Consider the following 18554-nt stretch of genomic DNA (forward strand, 5'->3'; position numbering starts at 1 on the left):
AAAACTGTTTTATAAAAGCTCTCAAAGGCAACTTACTGTGTTTTTTGTGCTGATGCTAGTTGGTCAAAGGTTTAAACGGAAAGTGCAGTTCAGAAGAAAGTGCTGCCCCTCTACAGACTACTGCAAGTCAGCCAATCAGACGAAAGTAGGCTTATAGAGAGACAGCAACTAAAATGGCGTGTTTGTTATCTTGTTACAAAACGTACTTATTTTAGAGAGGAATAAATAAAAAAAAGTAACTTGGCGAAAAGTTTTAGCCAAGACACTGTCAGGTTAATTGCCAACAAACTGCAATGAGGGAAGAATCAACTTAAGTGTATAATAAACGTATACTCTCTGCTGCTAGTAGTTTAGTGGTTATTAGCTAGTGAGAGAGCATAAGCTGTATACTACAGCAGTGAAAGAGTAATGTTATTAGGAAATGAGGACAGGACTCATTTATTTCTTTGATTAGCCTTAGCTAGGTGACCGTAGCTCAGGGGGTTGGGAATCGCACCTGTAACCGGAAGGTCGCCGGTTCGATCCCTGGGCTCTCTGTCCTGGTCGTTGTGTCCTTGGGCAAGACACTTTACCCTACTTGCCTACTGGTGTTGGCCAGAGGGGCCGATGGCGCGATATGGCAGCCTGGCTTCTGTCAGTCTGCCCCAGGGCAGCTGTGGCTACACCTGTAGCTGCCTCCACCAGTGTGTGAATGTGAGAGTGAATGAATAGTGGCATTGTAAAGCGCTTTGGGTGCCTTGAAGAGCGCTATATAAATCCAATCCATTATTAGGTATTAATTTTGTTAGCTAGTACAGGAACATTAGCTTAAAAAGACATCTCCCCTAGTAATTAAAAAATAATAATGTAGTTTATTATAGTAATGGCCATATTTCTAATAAATATTCTGGACTTTGCTCCTCCACAGTCTGTGAGTAATTCTCCATTAGCATAGCTAGCATGACAGTGACTCTGTTAAAAACCAAACAGCTAAATAGATATTTGGGAAAGAAAAATGAGCTAAAGTGGTAAAATAACAGTTTAGGAAAAAGTGAAATACAATGAAATAAAACAGAGGAAAATGAGCAGCAGTGGTCACTGGCTCAGGCTAATGGACGTTCAGGACAAAAGAATTTGAGCTTGCCCAAACCTCGACGCGCTTACAGTTGCTAAAAATGTCGGGACAAGGCTGACGATGAGCTGTGAGAAATGTCTGGTGAAAACAGGAATGCTGCTGGAAGATAAAGCGATAATCTGTAAAGGAGGGTGGATACGTCAGCCTTTCGGTGAGCGTGCCGAGAACGCTGAGTTCACGTTGTGCTTTTTCCTCGTAGCCATTCTGATTCGGAGAGCAAACTCCTTCGACCTCTGCTGGTGTTCGCGTCCACTCGGACTTCATTTAAACGTCAAGAGAAGGTTCGTGCCGACCCAGTCAGACGCGTCCTCGGGCTCACCCTCGAGTTACTGCAGATTTCTCCTCTGAGTCCACTTTAAACTACGACAAGTTGGGAGGAAAAAGAGGGCGCCTTCTGGAATCTCGGGCTTACGATTACGAGACTTTTATCTTTGGAAAAGGAGCTTCTGTAATTACAGGATGTTTGCTGGAAAGAACAAAACGCCTTTCTCAGACGTTTTCCTGTCAACAGACGTGGAATCGGAAACATTGAGCTGTTTTTAGCTGAAGGATGGGTGAAGTAGTGGTGGTTGTGTCTGTAAACGCTCTGCTGCTGGGCAGTTTAGTAGTGATTATGAGCTGGTTAATAAAGTCGACAGCAGTGACGAGTTCACGCGTTTCCGTGTGACGAGCAGCAGGAAGTCGAATCTGCCGTGCTGTCGCTTCGATTAGCTGCAGATGTAAATCCATAAACGATGTGATGAAGTGGTTTCCGTCTCTATCGAGTCTTCCAGCAGCCGCTTCGACCCCGATGACGGTGACGAGGCGGCTCCGTCGAATCCAATCAGGCGGCGGCGCAGCGAAACGTCTGCCGGCTCCGGCCACCGCCGTCGCTCAGTCCAGACGGGTCACATGATGCCGTTGGTGACATACTGGAAGGAGTCGTAGAGTTTGGTGGTGATGGAGCGCACGGACCCGTCCACGAGCTGCTCCACCAGCAGCTGCAGCTGCTCCTCTGTCAGAGACATGTGGAAACGGTCCTTCAGGCTACGGATGGTGCTCGAGCCGTGGAAGCACGGCAGGTGGGAACCTGTGGGGTTAAAATAAGAGTGCACAACAACTTTGTTAACAGCTGACTGGCAAACACGTCCTTAAACCCACACCGGTCAATTCGTGCACTCTGGACCTCCACCCGAGTCGCCGACAGCGCTACGATGTGACGCAGGAATGAGTTTGTTGTTGCAGCTTCACTGCGAGGGTTATAGGGGCCAATAAGAGAACTCCTTAACCTTTGTCTTGCCGGGCTGCTGTGACGCAGTGTTGGCAGTTTCCGTAATGACTCTAATATCACTGAATAGTGAAATTTGCAAAAACCGGCTGTAGGCTGCAGCTGCTAGCTGTCTGCTAGCTTGGCCTCTGCTGCCTGGAGTTAGGTGGAGTGTGACTCGCTGCATCATCTGCACAAACTCAAACATGAACTTTTGTTCTGGATAATAAAAAGTTTGGAGTTTTCAGCAGGGACGAACTTTGTGGCCGGACCTGTTCCCTGATGATGTGGAACACAAAGTATCCCCGTCCTACAGACTAAGACTGTCTGCGACTCGTACTTACAGCTGTAAATACGGGGTTAGGCTTAGGCCGCGCGTGTGTGCCGTTTTCAGCTGTAAGAAAGGCGCAATGGTGTTACCTTGCTGCATGATCTCCACGATCTGCAGCACCTTCTCCATGTGCTTCCTGGCTGCGATGAGACCCTGAAGCATCAGCATCTTGTAGTAGTTGAACATATCTCCGTTCAGCCCACCCATCACCTGAAACACAGCAAACACCGGGCATCAGGACAGCCACCATGCTAAACTCCACAGGAAGCTTTTCTTCCACCAAAATAAAAGCTTCTGTCATCAGGAGCCATGAAACCCCGATTTCTAGAGTCCTTCAGCGATCCACGCGTGAATCAAACAGAAATTCATCCAAATCAAAACTAAACCTCTGCAGCGCCCGGCTGAGAAACCACGACCGAGCCGGCTGTGACCGGCGGTGCTGAGGGCTCAATGCTGAACAGAACATGTGGGATCTCCTGATCCTGCTGCTGACAGCTGTCGGACACCAGAAAGGATCCTTAGCAACTTTGAAGTTCCAAAAACAAAATGAACGATTCATCTACGAGTCAGCAGAGAGTCGGCTTTGAGTGGCTAAAAATCCCATCCAGACGTGCAGGGCAGCCCTCCATCTGCGTGCTGGTCTGTTCTCAGTGACAGGTAAATATCAGGAGACTACACCTGAGCCCAAAATTGTGATCGACCTCTGCCCGGGATCATCTCCCTCCAACACATCCTCAGGCTGTTTCTACTCACGTCCACGAACTCCGAGGTCAGCTTAAAGGCAGATGTCTCGAAGCCGAGGTTGCGAGGAGAGCTGGAGAGGATGAAGCCAAAGTCGATGTGGATGATGTGGCCCTCGGAGTCCAGCAGGATGTTCCCGTTGTGCCTGTGGGGATCAGACGAGGTGTTACCGAACGATTGGCATGTAGGATTCTCTACATGCTGCAGAGCTAAGCAAGGAAATTCTTACCTTCTCTACACACAAATAAATCAAATATATACAAAAGTCACACTTTTTAAAAAAAGCATAGAAAAATAGAGCAAGCACTGTATAGGAAAGAGCTGAGAGTGGTCAGAAAGTAGAGTCTGCAGGATTTCAATGTAGATGTACAGGTGACTGCAGTGTGTGCTGTGGGGGGAGGGGGTGCCTCTTTAGGACCCCGTTGTTATAAGGCGTCCCCTCCAGTGATGGGAAAGCAATCCCACACATGGACCGTGATGCTGTAATGACAGCCTGTAGAGCCTGCTGTCCCGCCCTGGTGGTGCAGTTCCCATAACACATGATGGATAGATGGATGTATAGCTGTATAGGTGTATAGATGGATGTACAGGTGTATAGGTGGATGTATAACTGTATAGATGGATGTATAGGTGTATAGGTTTATAGGTGGATGTACAGGTGTATAGATGGATGTATAGGTGTATAGGTTTATAGGTGGATGTACAGGTGTATAGGTGGATGTATAACTGTATAGATGGATGTATAGCTGTATAGGTGTATAGATGGATGTACAGGTGTATAGGTGGATGTATAACTGTATAGGTGGATGTATAACTGTATAGGTGTTTAGATGGATGCATAGGTGGATGTACAGGTGTACAGGTGGATGTATAGGTGTATAGATGGATGTATAGGTGTATAGATGGATGTATAGGTGTATAGATGGATGTACAGGTGTACAGGTGGATGTATAACTGTATAGATGGATGTACAGGTGTACAGGTGGATGTATAACTGTATAGATGGATGTATAGGTGTATAGGTGTATAGATGGATGTACAGGTGTACAGGTGGATGTATAACTGTATAGGTGTATAGATGGATGTACAAGTGTACAGGTGGATGTACAGGTGTATAAGATAAGATAAGATAAGATAACCTTTATTAGTCCCACACGTGGGAAATTTGTTTTGTCACAGCAGGAAGTGGACAGTGCAAAAGTTATGACGCAAAAATTAGAATACAATAAGAATAAATACAGTACACAACTGTACAGAATAGAATAAAATAATATACTATATACAGTAGAATAAAATAGAATAAAAATATACAATAAGATAAAAATAGAATACGAATGCTATATACAACTGAGTAAAAATACAACGATGCCAGAAAAGATTATTGCACTTAGTGTTATTGCACATGTGTGGATGTGTGTGTTTGTTCAGTTAAAGTCTTTGTTGTGGAGTCTGACAGCAGTGGGGAGGAAAGACCTGCGAAATCTCTCCGTCCCACACCGTGGGTGCCGCAGTCTCCCACTGAAGGAGCTGCTCAGTGCTGTCACAGTCTGCTGCATGGGGTGGGAGATGTTGTCCATCAGGGATGACAGCTTAGCCACCGTTCTCCTGTCACTCACCACCTCCACTGGGTCCAGAGGGCATCCTAGAACAGAGCTGGCCCTTCGGATCACCCTGTTCAGTCTCTTCCTGTCCCCAGCAGAGATGCTGCCGCCCCAGCAGACCACGCCATAAAAGATAGCAGAAGCCACCACAGAGTCATAGAAGGTCTTCAGGAGTGGGCCCTCCACCCCAAACGACCTGAGTCTCCGCAGCAGGTACAGCCTGCTCTGCCCTTTCCTGTAGAGGGCGTCTGAGTTATGAGTCCAGTCCAGTCTGTTGTTCAGATGAACACCAAGGTACCTGTAGCTGTCCACAGCCTCAATGTCCATACCCTGGATGTTCAGTGGTTGCAGTGGAGAATGCTTGTGCCTGCGGAAGTCTACCACCAGTTCCTTGGTTTTACTGGCGTTGATCTGGAGGTAGTTCAGCTGGCACCAGTCCACAAAGTCTTGAGTCAGTCCTCTGTACTCCTTGTCGTCCCCATCAGTGATGAGGCCGACTATTGCAGAGTCATCAGAGAACTTCTGCAGGAAGCACTGGGTGGAATTGTGGGAGAAGTCTGCAGTGTAGATGGTGAAGAGGAACGGAGCCAGAACCGTTCCCTGTGGGGCCCCCGTACTGCAGACGACCCTGTCCGACACACAGCCCTGAGTCCTCACATACTGTGGTCGGTCGGTGAGGTAGTCCAGGATCCAGGTAGTGAGGTGATGCTCCACTCCAGAGTTCTCCAGCTTGTCCTTCAGAACCGAGGGAAGAATGGTGTTGAAGGCACTGGAGAAATCAAAGAACATGATTCTCACAGTGCTTCCAGCGGTCTCCAGGTGAGCGAGGGAACGATGTAGGAGGTGAATGACGGCATCATCCGCTCCAATGCCAGGCTGGTAGGCAAACTGAAGTGGGTCCAGTGATGAGCTTATTAGGCGCCGAAGCTGAGCCAGGACCAACCGCTCCAGGGTCTTCATCAGGTGGGATGTCAGAGCCACCGGCCTGTAGCTGTTGAGGTCCTTGGGGCGTGAAGTCTTTGGCACTGGTACAACACAGGAGGTTTTCCAGAGCTGTGGGACTCTTCCCAACCTCAGGCTCAGGTTGAAGAGGTGCTCCATCACCCCACACAGTTGGTCCGCGCAGGACCTGACGACCCTCGAGCTGATGCCATCTGGGCCCGCTGCCTTCTTGCCATTAATCCTCCTCAGTTCCCTCCTAACCTGGGTGGTTGAGAGAGACAGGCTGGAGCCTTGTGTTGAGTGTGTATTGGATGCTGTTGTTGGGGGTGGGGGGGAGTGAGCAGGGTGAATAGAGGAGGTGTGAAGTGTCTGAGGTGGAGCAGCAGCAGTGGGGGTGGGTGAGTCTGCAGCCGATGTTGTAGACTGTCTCATGGTTGAATCAAATCTGTTGAAGAAATGATTCAGTTCATTTGCCCATCTCACATCCCTCCCAGGCAGAGAGTTCTGCTGTTTGTGGCCCGAGATGGTTCTGAGGCCTCTCCAGACTTCACCAACGTTGTTTTGCTGAAGCTGGTTCTCCATCTTCTGCCTGTAGCTCTCCTTCCCATTCCTTATCAGTCCCCTCAGCTCTCTCTGCACCCTTTTCAACTCCTCTTTGTCTCTGGATTTGAAGGCCCTCCTCTTCTGCTTGAGGACAGCTTTAATTTCTGGGGTAATCCAAGGTTTGTTGTTGGAGAAACACCGTACAGTCCTGGTAGGTACGGTGTTATCCACACAGAAATTAATATAGTCAGTAATGCATGTAGTAAGGCTGTCGATGTCCTCTCCATGGTCGTCACAGATCACCTCCCACACAGTCGACTCAAAACAATCCTTAAGAGCCTCCTCGCTCTCCTCTGACCATCTCTGCTCTGTGCGGGTGGCTGGTGGCACCCTGCGCACTAAGGGCTCATACACAGGGACAAGGTGCACCAGGTTGTGATCAGATCTGCCCAGGGGAGGGAGAGGTGATGAACTGTATGCCTCTTCAGCATTGGCATACAGTAAGTCCAGTGTTTTATTGACTCTGGTTGAGCAGGTCACATACTGGGTGAAGGTGGGCAGTGTGGAGTCCAAAGAGGCATGATTGAAGTCCCCTGATATTATGAGAAGGGCTCTCGGAGATTGTGTTTGCAGTCTGCTGACCACTGAGTGGAGAGAGTCACAGGCTGCATCCGTGTTGGCCGAGGGGGGGACATACGCTGTTATTGCGATAACATGCGAGAACTCCCGGGGCAGGTAGTACGGACGCATGCTAACGGCTAACAGCTCAATGTCTCTGCTGCAGAGTTGCTCTTTCACAGTGATGTGCCCAGGGTTACACCATCTGTCGTTCACAAAAACTGCCAGTCCCCCTCCTTTCCTCTTACCGCTGTCTCTGGTCCTGTCCGCTCGCAGCAGCTGGAATCCCGGTAGTGTCACGCTTGTATCCGGAGTTAGCGATGTTAGCCACGACTCCGTTAGCATCATGATGCTACATTGCCGGTACTCCCTCTGTGACCAGGTTAGCGACGTGAGCTCATCCATCTTATTGGGCAAAGATCTTACGTTTCCAATAATTACAGAAGGAAGAGATGGTCGATAACGTCTCCTTCTCGGGCGACGGCGCTCCTTCCCAGCACGACACCCCCGTCTTTTCCTCCTCAGCTCGCTGGGAATGTCGGGTCTGTCCGCCGGCAGTACCGCTGCGGGACGCAGCGCTAACAGCTGATCCTTACTGTAAACAAAGGATCCCTGCTCTGGGTCCCCAGACACGCGTGAAAAAAGTAGAAATAAACTAAGAAAAACGACCAGGACTAGCACAAAACGGTAGAACATGGTTGCAGAGTCTAATTACTGATACGTTAGTTATAAAAAATTACGAGAAGAAAAGATAAGAAAGAAAGAAACTCAGAATGAGCAGAGCTGCTGTAACAGGCTGCCGCACACGGGGGGCGCCGGAAGTACAGGTGGATGTATAACTGTATAGGTGTATAGGTGGATGTATAGGTGGATGTACAGGTGTATAGGTGGATGTATAGGTGGATGTACAGGTGTATAGGTGGATGTACAGGTGGATGTATAACTGTATAGGTGTATAGGTGGATGTATAGGTGGATGTACAGGTGTACAGGTGGATGTATAGAGGGCTGCATTGACAGTCTTCAGTAGAACGGTTCTGATGATATGTAAACTGCAGGGATGTAAAGGACCTGGAAGGTTTCTTTATGTTTCTTTATTAGATGTTCAGGGCTTTCGGGGCTTAGTCCTCGTCAGGACCTTGCGGTAGAATTGCTCAATGTTGGTTGGTGTTAAGGGTGTTAAAGCAAGCGTGGAGCTCTTTCAGCTCATCTGGTAGTGCACTGTCGCTGGCTTTTTTGCAGCATTTAATGGGGCAATATTCTCAATGCATGTGCTGAGGTTGCTAGTAATCACTGATGTAAAGTCCTCCGAATCCACAGACCCGTCCTCACTCAAGGCAGCAGTCTTAACCTCATCAGCAGGGATAACGGTCACTGTTTAACTTTTATGAATGTCTCACCTGTCTTTGACCTGCAGCAGGTAGCAGATGAGGCTGTAGCCGGCGCAGCTCTGCACGAAGTTCCTCTGAGCGGTGAGGAAGGCCTCTGTGGTGAAGCTGCCATGTTCCTGCAGGAAGTAGTCAAGCAGCGACAGCTGACTCTGCTTCCTCACCTGGAGGACACACACACGAAAACTGCGTTTCAGTCTCATAGACAAAGACAACTAACTTTCCCAGAATCCCCTGTGTACCTGGTGCAGGGAGACGGCGTTGAGGACGGGCTCGATCATCCCGCTGTCTGAAGACATGACGAGGATTTTGTAGGGTTTGATCCACAGAGGAACGCGCTCCTGCTGCCAGATGGACTGACCAAGGAAACAGACTCGGCTTCAACATGGAAGCAGTTTAACCACACGGAGACTGCGTCTGTATCTGCATCTGTACCGTTGTGTGCATGTGTCTGTACTGCGTCTGTACCTGCAGCTGTCTGAGGACCTGATAGGCCAGCAGCTCCTGCCTCAGATCGTCCCCACACTTCACGATGACCGACAGCAGCCTCCAGGTGTGCAGGTGGCCGTACGGAGACGCCTCTCGGATCCGCCTGAACACAAACGGCGTTAGCGCGAGGAAGACGTTGTGGAGCGTTCCCCTGCTCGGCTTCACAAACCCACCTGACTTTCTCCTCCCAGGGCTCTTTGAGGGCAACAGCCGACGGGTCCTCGGGGTCCCTCCTGAATGCGGTGGGAGTGTGAGCAAGGTTCTCCGATAGCCGCCGTCTGAAAAACAAACCAGGTCGGAGCGTCACGGCAGAACGCACAGCTGAAGATCGAAGCTTCACGGGACTGCTCAGGCCATTTCATCCTCAGAAAGAAGAGTTCCTGAACGTGCTGCTCTTCAGAGATCTACACTCCTGGACAGTGACAACAGCTCATCATAATTACATCTGCACACCAGGTGATGTTGGTGTCCTATCAATATGGCAACTACAAAGAAAGCTTCTATGGGGAAACTAATAACTAACAAAAAGGTCCAGTCTATGTAGGTGCGGTTCCTTTATTGTTTTAATTACTTTAAAAACAACTTCAGATCACATTTTGTTGCTGGTAGTTATTTTTGAACGCAGCTCAATATTCCTGTGGAGCTCCTTTATAGCTTGAATTTACTGAAACTACAAACACATAATTGTAGTGTGGAGGGGTGTGGTCTGTGGCTCAGCTTCTAGGGAGGGGTGGTGTTCAGTGGGCGAGGCTGCTCAGAGGCTCCTGTTTGAGCAGCACGCCAAGGCCTAAAGGGGGGAGGAGCTGAGAGCAGAAAGCTGCAAGTGAGCGGGCATCAGCAACAGTGAGACCGCGGCCGCCAACAGCCTGGAAACGCTAAATTGTAAACATGAAGCGCCGACATGCACGTTGGCGTCGTGCTGGGCAGAACCAACACTAGCTTGTGTTACACGTAGCTTACCACGGGTAACACGGCGTAATATTTCGTTTGAACTGCCCTGAAACAGCACTGGTGTTCCCACGTTTCTGCTTCTAACCTCCGCCTGTGGAGGGTAACCCGCTGTTTACCTGATGTCTCCGGCGGCGATGAACACCGGCTCTTTGCTCTCCAGACTCGTGATGCTGTCGACTGAAAACTGACTGATGTTGTCGCTGCTGCTGGTCTGAGCCTCCATCTGCAAACACATGCTTGTTACTGTGCTTCGGGAGGACAGAGTACACAGGGTTACTGCAGGCAGTATGCCGACGCTTTCACATACCTCCACCTGCAGCTGCCCGATATCATCGGTGGCCCACGCCTCGTCGTCGTTGTCGTAGTTTGGGACGGTGGAGAAACTTCCCGTTCTGTGTTCCGATGTCATACCACTGTTGCCATTAGCTGCGGTGCTGCAGTCCAGGTTCTCCGCGGAGCGGGCCGAGCGTATCCGCGTCTCTGGGATGCGAACGGGAACGGGAGACGTCTCGAAGCTGTCGCAGTCCAACACCTCCACGTAGATGATGTATGGAGCCTAAAGGAGGAGAAGGAGCAGCAGTCAGAGGACATTGGACAGATGTTCTCTGGCACATGTGGCGGGTACACCGGAGGTCACCTTGTCCTTGGAGTTTAGGACCACGGCCTGCGTGTGGGGGACCCTGCAGACGTGGTGCTGGTGCTCGGCGGTGGGCAGCCACACTCGGGCCGGCAGCTTGTGGTTGAGCAGCGACAGCTCGGAGATCAGACGCTGGGTCTTCTGCTCTTTGGTGGGCAGCGTGGCGAGACGCTTCCCGATGCACAGCAGAGACTTGATGAACTCCCTCTGAGGACGGAGACGCTCGGGCTGCAGACGCACGAAACACCCACAGAGAGTCATAGTTTCTAACCACACACACACGTTCCCTGATGCTCCGCCCACAGAGGCATGTGAGTGACTCATCGATAGCTCGAATGGGCCGTTTAACCCTTTAAAGTCGGTAGGAGCGGGCACGCGCCGTTTTGCGCAACTATTTTTAAATCCCTGTAGAATCTGAACCGTGTAAGCTAGCGCAATAATTTGTTTTGCATATGAAACCGGAGGAGTTGTTCTTACATCTGATGCCATCAGCTTGTCCTCGGTCACGGTTGCCTTCCACATATAGCTTTGCAAAAATTGCATAAAAAGCTCTTGCAGGAACAAAAACGTAATATTCCAGAAACACGCTTTGCCGATCCGATCAGCTGTTCGTAACACTTCCCACATTGAAACAGTCGTCAGCGCGAACGATCGCATGTCCGCCATTACCTGCACGAAACCGGAAGTGACGTCATTTTTGCGGAAAATGTAGTTTTTAACTTGTAGGCCTTGAAAGCCTATACTGGTGTTTTTAAAAGTCATGTTTGATTTTATGCTTTTCTGAATAGCCTTTGACTCTAGAGCAGCAGTGTCCAACTCCAGGGCTCGGGGGCCGGTGTCCTGCAGGTTTTAGATGTGTCCTTGATCCAACACCGCTGTCGACCTCCTCAACAGGAGGTTCTCCAGAGGCCTGGTAATAAACTAATCATGTGATTCAGGTGTGTTGACCCAGGGTGAGATCTAAAACCTGCACGACACCAGCCCCTGGAGGCCTGGAGCTGCCCACCCCTGCTCTAGAGGAACGGCACCACCCGAGAGAATCTCTGGCTCACCTCTTCGTGGACCGCCTCCACTTTTGGGTTACTGCCAGTCCGTCGGAGACCAGCACCAGGTCCATTGCTCGCCATGGTGGCATCCGACTTGGATCTCTGGTGGGTCCTCCTGGACGGGGAAACAAACACCTCGGCTTGTCCCTGTCCAGGGCCAAACATGGAAGAGGCCTCGGCGTTGCTGCCATCGTGTCTGTGATGGCGATGGCGACGGTGAGACGGCGAGGATGCGGGGCTGTCAGATGGGGCGGGGTTGAGCTCGTCGGACAAGATGAGCTTTCGGAGTTTGGTTCCTCTGGAGTGGCGCTGGGTGGAGATATGCATGTCGGAGGAGTAGGCACCGAGCAGCCAGGCAGAGAGCAGCGAGAATGTGATGCTGGCGCTGCAGCGGTGGATCTGCCGGACACAAACACCTGCGTGAGAACCCCCCGACTGTGACGCAGCGGGTCACCGACCCGTTCTCTAGCTAACGTTAGCTGAGCTAGCTTAAACTTAGGGACTCACCAGGTACGGTCGGATGGCGTCGCCCACCTCTGTGTCCATGTGCACGTACATGTTGAGCAGCTGCGGCAGGTAGAAATCGACCTCGCTGTCCGGGAAGCTGAAGAGGCGGTTCCCGATGTACGCCTGCACACCCGGCTCCTTTGACTTGTACAGGTAGGAAATCGCCATGGAGACGTCAAACAGCTTGGACTCGAACAGGCGCAGCAGCCACGACTGCTTTGATGACGACGGTGGCGAGAAAGGTTCTGGCCGAGCCGAAGGACGCGGGTCGGGCTGGGACGGCGTGTCGGTGTCTTCCTCATCTTCCTCTTTGATGGAGCCGGCATCTGGGCTGATGAGCTGGGTCACGGCGCCGCGCTCTGCCACATCTGCCGGGTGCTGCCGCTGATCATCCTGCAGTTTGACTTTAAGGAGCACTTCCTGGCACGCCTTCAGCGCCACCTCCGGGTCGATGACTGGAACAGCAGAACAGAGAAATCGATCAAAACTGGCGGAGGATGTAGAGGTGTAGCAACTGTGGCCCCACCCACACCTCGCTCCAGATTCATCCTAAGCAGTGAATATTTTGGAAAACAGTTTCCTCTCCTTGTTACCTTGCTCGACACCTAGGTCCATCTCCATGGCGTCCTCTGAGATGACGTCCAGCGGAGGACTTGGTCCTCGCTGGTCGCCGCCACCGCTCGACGTGCCTCCGCTGCCGATGCCCTCGCTGGCACTGCTGCTACCGAGGCTGCAGGTGCTGCCGATGCTCCCACTAGGGGAGGAGCTGCGGGGGCTGGCGCTGGGAGAGGAGGCCTGATCCCCGTGGGTGGGCGGAGGCAGCTGCAGCTGAGGGCGAGCGTGACGGTGATGATGATGGTGATGGTGAGTGAGGAAGTCTGAGGAACTCTCAGAGCAGGAGGATGAGGAAGAGGAGGCGCTGGAGGGGGAGGAGGGGCAGGAGAACGTGGTAGGAGAGGAGGACGAGGCGGGGGGAGGGGGTTGCGCGGAGTGGGAAAGGTGGAGCGAGCGCACAGCCGGGGACCCTTCGGCGTCGGCCATTTTGGAAGAGGAGTCCTACAGAGAGACAGAGAGAGCACGAGTCACATGACACAGCTGAGAGGATTCGAGGTCGCCCCTCCCCCTACCTGTTTACCCCCCAACACACACAGCGAGGATGAGGTCACATGACTCCTCCTGGCTTCAGCTTGTCATACTTCCTGTTTTACAGGAATTCAATTTTATTTATATGGCGTCAGATCACAACAACAGTCGCCTCAAGGCGAAAAGTTTGTATAATTATTTATCCTTGTTGTGCAAACAAGCAAAACTTAATAAATGTAGTTTGAAAAGTAACAAACCTGAAAAGAAACACTGGGAACGACACACACGAGGACCCACGATACAGAGATGCTCCAGGTAAACAACCAACAGGTGTGTCTCACCTGCTCCTCCCTCTCCGTTCCCCTCTCCCCCTCCCTCTCCGTTCCCCTCTCTCTCTCTCCCTCTCCCCCTCCGTTCCCCTCTCTCTCTCTCTCTCTCCCCCTCCCTCTCCGTTCCCCTCTCTCTTTCCCTCTCCCTCTCCGTTCCCCTCTCTCTCTCTCTCTCTCTCTCCCTCCCCCCTCTCTCTCTCTCTCTCTCTCTCTCTCTCTCCCTCTCCGTTCCCCTCTCCCCCTCCCTCTCCGTTCCCCTCTCTCTCTCTCCCTCTCCGTTCCCCTCTCCCCCTCCCTCTCCGTTCCCCTCTCCCCCTCCCTCTCCGTTCCCCTCTCTCTCTCTCTCTCTCTCTCTCTCTCTCCCTCCCCCCTCTCTCTCTCTCTCTCTCTTTCTCCCTCTCCGTTCCCCTCTCTCTCTCCCCCTCCCTCTCCGTTCCCCTCTCTCTCTCTCTCCCTCTCCCTCCCCCTCCCTCTCCGTTCCCCTCTCTCTCTCCCTCTCCCTCTCCGTTCCCCTCTCTCTCTCTCTCTCTCTCTCCCTCCCCCCTCTCTCTCTCTCTCTCTCTCTCTCTCTCTCCCTCTCCGTTCCCCTCTCTCTCTCTCTCCCTCTCCGTTCCCCTCTCTCTCTCCCCCTCCCTCTCCGTTCCCCTCTCTCTCTCTCTCCCTCCCCCTCTCTCTCTCTCTCTCCCTCCCCCTCTCTCTCTCTCTCTCTCCCCCTCCGTTCCCCTCTCTCTCTCTCCCTCTCCGTTCCCCTCTCTCTCTCTCCCTCTCCTTCTCCGTTCCCCTCTCTCTCTCTCCCCCTCCGTTCCCCTCTCTCTCTCTCCCCCTCCGTTCCCCTCTCTCTCTCTCCCTCTCCGTTCCCCTCTCTCTCTCTCTCTCCCTCTCCGTTCCCCTCTCTCTCTCCCCCTCCCTCTCCGTTCCCCTCTCTCTCTCTCCCCATCCCTCTCCGTTCCCCTCTCTCTCTCTCTCCCCCTCCCTCTCCGTTCCCCTCTCTCTCTCTCTCTCTCTCCCTCTCCGTTCCCCTCTCTCTCTCTCTCTCTCTCCCTCTCCGTTCCCCTCTCTCTCTCCCCCTCCCTCTCCGTTCCCCTCTCTCTCTCTCTCTCTCTCTCTCCGTTCCCCTCTCTCTCTCCCCCTCCCTCTCCGTTCCCCTCTCTCTCTCTCTCTCTCTCCCTCTCCGTTCCCCTCTCTCTCTCTCTCTCTCTCCCTCTCCGTTCCCCTCTCTCTCTCTCTCTCCCTCTCCGTTCCCCTCTCTCTCTCTCTCTCCCTCTCCGTTCCCCTCTCTCTCTCTCTCCCCCTCCCTCTCCGTTCCCCTCTCTCTCTCTCCCTCTCCGTTCCCCTCTCTCTCTCCCCCCTCCCTCTCCGTTCCCCTCTCTCTCTCTCCCTCTCCGTTCCCCTCTCTCTCTCTCTCTCTCTCTCCCTCTCCGTTCCCCTCTCTCTCTCTCCCTCTCCGTTCCCCTCTCTCTCTCTCTCTCTCTCTCTCTCTCTCCGTTCCCCTCTCTCTCTCCCCCTCCCTCTCCGTTCCCCTCTCTCTCTCCCCCTCCCTCTCCGTTCCCCTCTCTCTCTCCCCCTCCCTCTCCGTTCCCCTCTCTCTCTCTCCCTCTCTGTTCCCCTCTCTCTCTCTCTCTCTCTGTTCCCCTCTCTCTCTCTCTCTCTCTCTCTCTCTCTCTCTCTCTCTCTCTCTCTCCCTCCCCCCTCTCTCTCTCTCTCTTCCTCTCTGTGCTGACAATCAAGCCAAACACCAACATCATCAAATCTACAGTGGAAACCAGATATTTACTCTTCAGATAAAAACACTTTTTTAATTGTAACATCAAATCAGACTAAATGTTTATTTTTTAGATAAATATAAAAACATATTTGTTAACTTTAAGAGTAAAGAGAGAAACTGTCTGTGTTTCTTAATTGTAAATGGCACCAAATTGTATTCAAACTGAGCCACACTTATGGAGCTCCATGATTCTCTTCCTGGTGTTTTGTTGACATCTCCTGATGTTCCCATGTCACAGAAACAGACTCTGTGTTTTGTCTTATATGCGTCCACAGCTGTGCCACCAGTTTACTCACATGGACTCTACGAACCAATCAGAAGCTTCTTCAGCTCAGAATGGAATCGTCTGGAGTTTTCTTATTAATTAACAATAAACTTAGTGTATATGTGCTCCTAAATTTGATGAAAGTGATAAAAATAGAAGCTCTGTCTCTCTTTATTCTGACATTTAACTCATTCAAAAGATATTTCAATATTTATTTATCCAAAACAAAACAAGTTTAAATTGGTGTTTAACAGTAAAAACAGTGTTTGTACTATCTGGTTTCAACTATGAATATACTGTGTATTAAAAATGCTCTTGTTTTTCATAGAAATATAAGAACACACAAAGCATAATGTATAAGAAAGAAGCCTCTAATGTCCATCTACATCAGTACATAACTGAAACCGATGTTGTGCTTTATTTAGCCGTGTAGGGTAACAACTGAATATAAGATATAATATAAGACACATGTGAGCTGAGACTCTCTAAAGAAGCAGCATTGTTGTTGTTCGGCTTTTCATTTCGCCATTTGTTGATTCACTCAAAGAACAAGTAACGTAATATGGGTCAAGTGATCAGTTTGACATCAATCTTTCGTGATTCGCCGTCATATTTACATTATTTGTACAGTACGAATGATTTGCTTTGGTACCTGCTCAAACTTAAGCTCTCCTCTGTCTGCAGCAAACTGGCAGGCAGCAGCTTCTCTCCCCTCGCTCACAGGCGTCAGTGCTGTGCTCAGTTGCTTAGTACCCGAGCTCGGATCATACCAAAATTAGGGGGCATTTATGCTCAGTCCTAAATTCCCACAGTGTGCGCTATGTGCTTCGAATATTGTGTGTAGTTTTTGTTTTATACAGTTGTCAGTCAGGCATCCAACTATGAAAAAAATTACACTCCTAAAGACCCCGGGCTTCTGAAAAAACAACCCGGGCTTAGGCCCAGTAAGCCGCCACCACCCCCGCTCCACCAATGGGCAGACCAACCCTTTAAATATCCTGTAACACTGTTCAATATTGGAGGGTAGCCAGTGCCCCCCTTGGGGACGCACCTGTACAGGGTACAGCAGGTAGACCAAAGATGCTTTAAATCATTAGTTATTATTACAGACTGGGTCTGTTCACCCTGTCGTGTCACATGCCCCGCCCCTTTCTTTGTATTAATGCAGGGCTTTTCCTTAGTGTGTGAAGCACCTCGAGACAAACTGCTGTGATTTAAACTGAATTGAAAACAGATGTGATTCTGGGCCGGAGCAGAGCGAGGAGTGACCGAACGCGTGGCCCACTGTGTGGGTTGTTGGCTGTGCGGAGCAGCGTGGGACTAAACGGAGCACGTGAAGAGTGAAAGGAGAGCAGAGCTGAAGAGGCGAAGCTGCAGGAATCGTGTCAGACGTGTTTGTCAGCCAGCTGTCAGGTTCATTTTCACATGTAGGCGATCAGCTGTTCAGTCTGTCCTACACTCACGCACATTACTTTGTTCTTCTGTTAGATGTGTTGCTGTTCTTATGTGCATTTTTTAATTTCCCTGCATTGATGTGATCTCAGTCACTGATGAACGCCCTGAGGGGTACTGCTACTCGGTACTGTGGCCTGTACTCACAGTACTGCATGTCACGGGTACTTAAATAACACCCTGTTACTGCTGACACGTCACGCACGCTCTCGGCGCACATTAAAGACTCTGTTTGGTTCGGATCGATTAATCGGGCCTCTGATGCAGAACTCAAACTGTGAAGAAGAGGAGGAGGAGAGCCGCTCCCTGCTGATGAAAACAAACCGGAGGAGGCAGCTTAAGCCCGGAGTCTAACCCGGGCCTGCCGAACCTGCTAACAGCTAGCTAACCCGAACAATAACAGAGAGGCCGAGGCGGAAAAACGAACCGAGGTCAGCAGCACCTACCCGGGTACCGAGGCGCTTTCAGCCCCCTTCAAAGCTCCGACAATCGAACTTCAGTCCGCTCCGCCCCGGGCTGTCCCGGTACGGTCCGGTTCTTTGATCCGGGTCCCGGTGCCGCGCTTAGTCCAGGATTTTAGGGTCGGTCCATCTGCTCTGGGTTTGTGGCCTGGCTCGGCTCGGCTTGCTTTAAAACTGCGGTGACGCAACATCCGTAAAGACAGAGGCTGTACATAACTGTCGGAGCTTCCGGTGGTCTTTACACAATAAAAGCACGTAGAGGAAAAAAAAAACAGCTGAAGACATCCGGGCCACTGACAGTAGGACAACACGGGGGACGGTGTGTTGGGGGGTGGCGCGCGGGGAGGGGCGCATGGATGGTTTGTTTTGGTCAAGGAAACGCGTCGCTTTGCCAACATTAGATGAATTAAGTTATACTTTTATACTTTTCCACTGGATTTAGCAACACGAAACTCAAAATCACTACATTATCATAAGCATCTTTGAGGGGACGACTCGAATGAGTCTTTGTGTACGAACGGAGCACATGCAGTCGGTCACACCTTCGAGCTGTGGGCCGTCACCAACCAGTCCTCACGGTGTGGAGTTAACGGGACACTTTTATCACTTTAATGTTGGATTTTATTCCCTCCGGTAAAACATGTAGAAACAACGGTTATTACCTGTGTGTCTGTGTTAGAAATACCCCGTGACAGAGTAACATGAAACACATGTTCTTGTTTCAGTCCAGGGGTCGATGTGGACGTTGTGGAGGACTATAAATACCTCAGAGTGCACACTGATAACAAACTGGACTGGGTTAAAAACACCACTGCTCTCTGCAGGAAGGGCTCTGAGCTCCTTCATGAGTCTGTTGTGGTCAGTGCTATTCTCTATGCTGTTGCATGCTGGGACAGCAGGCTGAGGCTCGCAGATGCCAGCAGACTCAATAAACTGATCTGTAAGGTCAGTAATGCTGTGGGGTTGGAGCTGGACTCCCTTAGGGTGCTGTCGGAAAGGTGGATGTTGTCCAAGATAAGGACGATGCTGGATCCCATACACTCCAT

The 18554-nt window shown here is 51.0% G+C and overlaps 1 protein-coding gene across 3 annotated transcripts; it reads right to left on the minus strand.

The window, feature by feature from the left end:
• Nucleotides 1-831: 831 nt before the first annotated feature.
• Nucleotides 832-17798, minus strand: LOC308384106 (phosphatidylinositol 4-kinase beta-like). Of its 3 annotated transcripts, XM_080862451.1 has the most exons (14): nucleotides 17494-17796; nucleotides 12747-13209; nucleotides 12154-12608; nucleotides 11653-12045; nucleotides 10601-10828; nucleotides 10271-10519; nucleotides 10080-10186; nucleotides 9186-9290; nucleotides 8992-9115; nucleotides 8766-8879; nucleotides 8536-8687; nucleotides 3445-3577; nucleotides 2781-2901; nucleotides 832-2183 (listed from the first exon to the last, which is right to left on the minus strand). In XM_080862451.1, the coding sequence occupies exons 2-14, from the start codon at nucleotides 13192-13194 to the stop codon at nucleotides 2002-2004; spliced, it is 2811 nt and encodes a 936-aa protein (XP_080718577.1). In that variant the 5' UTR covers nucleotides 13195-13209; nucleotides 17494-17796; the 3' UTR covers nucleotides 832-2001. The 3 variants fall into 3 exon arrangements, with proteins under 3 accessions (XP_080718577.1, XP_080718576.1, XP_080718578.1); XM_080862452.1 differs by lacking the exons at nucleotides 832-2183; nucleotides 2781-2901; nucleotides 3445-3577 and adding an exon at nucleotides 7587-7753 and having other exon boundaries at nucleotides 17494-17798; XM_080862450.1 differs by lacking the exons at nucleotides 832-2183; nucleotides 2781-2901; nucleotides 3445-3577; ... (7 more) ...; nucleotides 12747-13209; nucleotides 17494-17796 and adding an exon at nucleotides 4553-7753 and having other exon boundaries at nucleotides 8766-8878.
• Between the last annotated feature and the right edge of the window lie 756 nt (nucleotides 17799-18554).

Source organism: Rhamphochromis sp. 'chilingali' (assembly GCF_963969265.1).
Source record: "Rhamphochromis sp. 'chilingali' genome assembly, chromosome: 17".
Taxonomy (NCBI): Eukaryota; Metazoa; Chordata; class Actinopteri; order Cichliformes; family Cichlidae; genus Rhamphochromis; species Rhamphochromis sp. 'chilingali'.

What these genes read in the sequence shown, in the direction of transcription:
- LOC308384106 (XM_080862450.1), bottom strand. Translation starts at nt 8,638, where the DNA reads ATGGCAGCTTCACCACAGAGGCCTTCCTCACCGCTCAGAGGAACTTCG. An exon ending in CTGCTGCAGGTCAAAGACAG is followed by an intron (nt 7,754 to 8,535) that starts GTGAGACATTCA and finishes CTGGGGACCCAG; the next exon opens with AGCAGGGATCCTTTGTTTAC.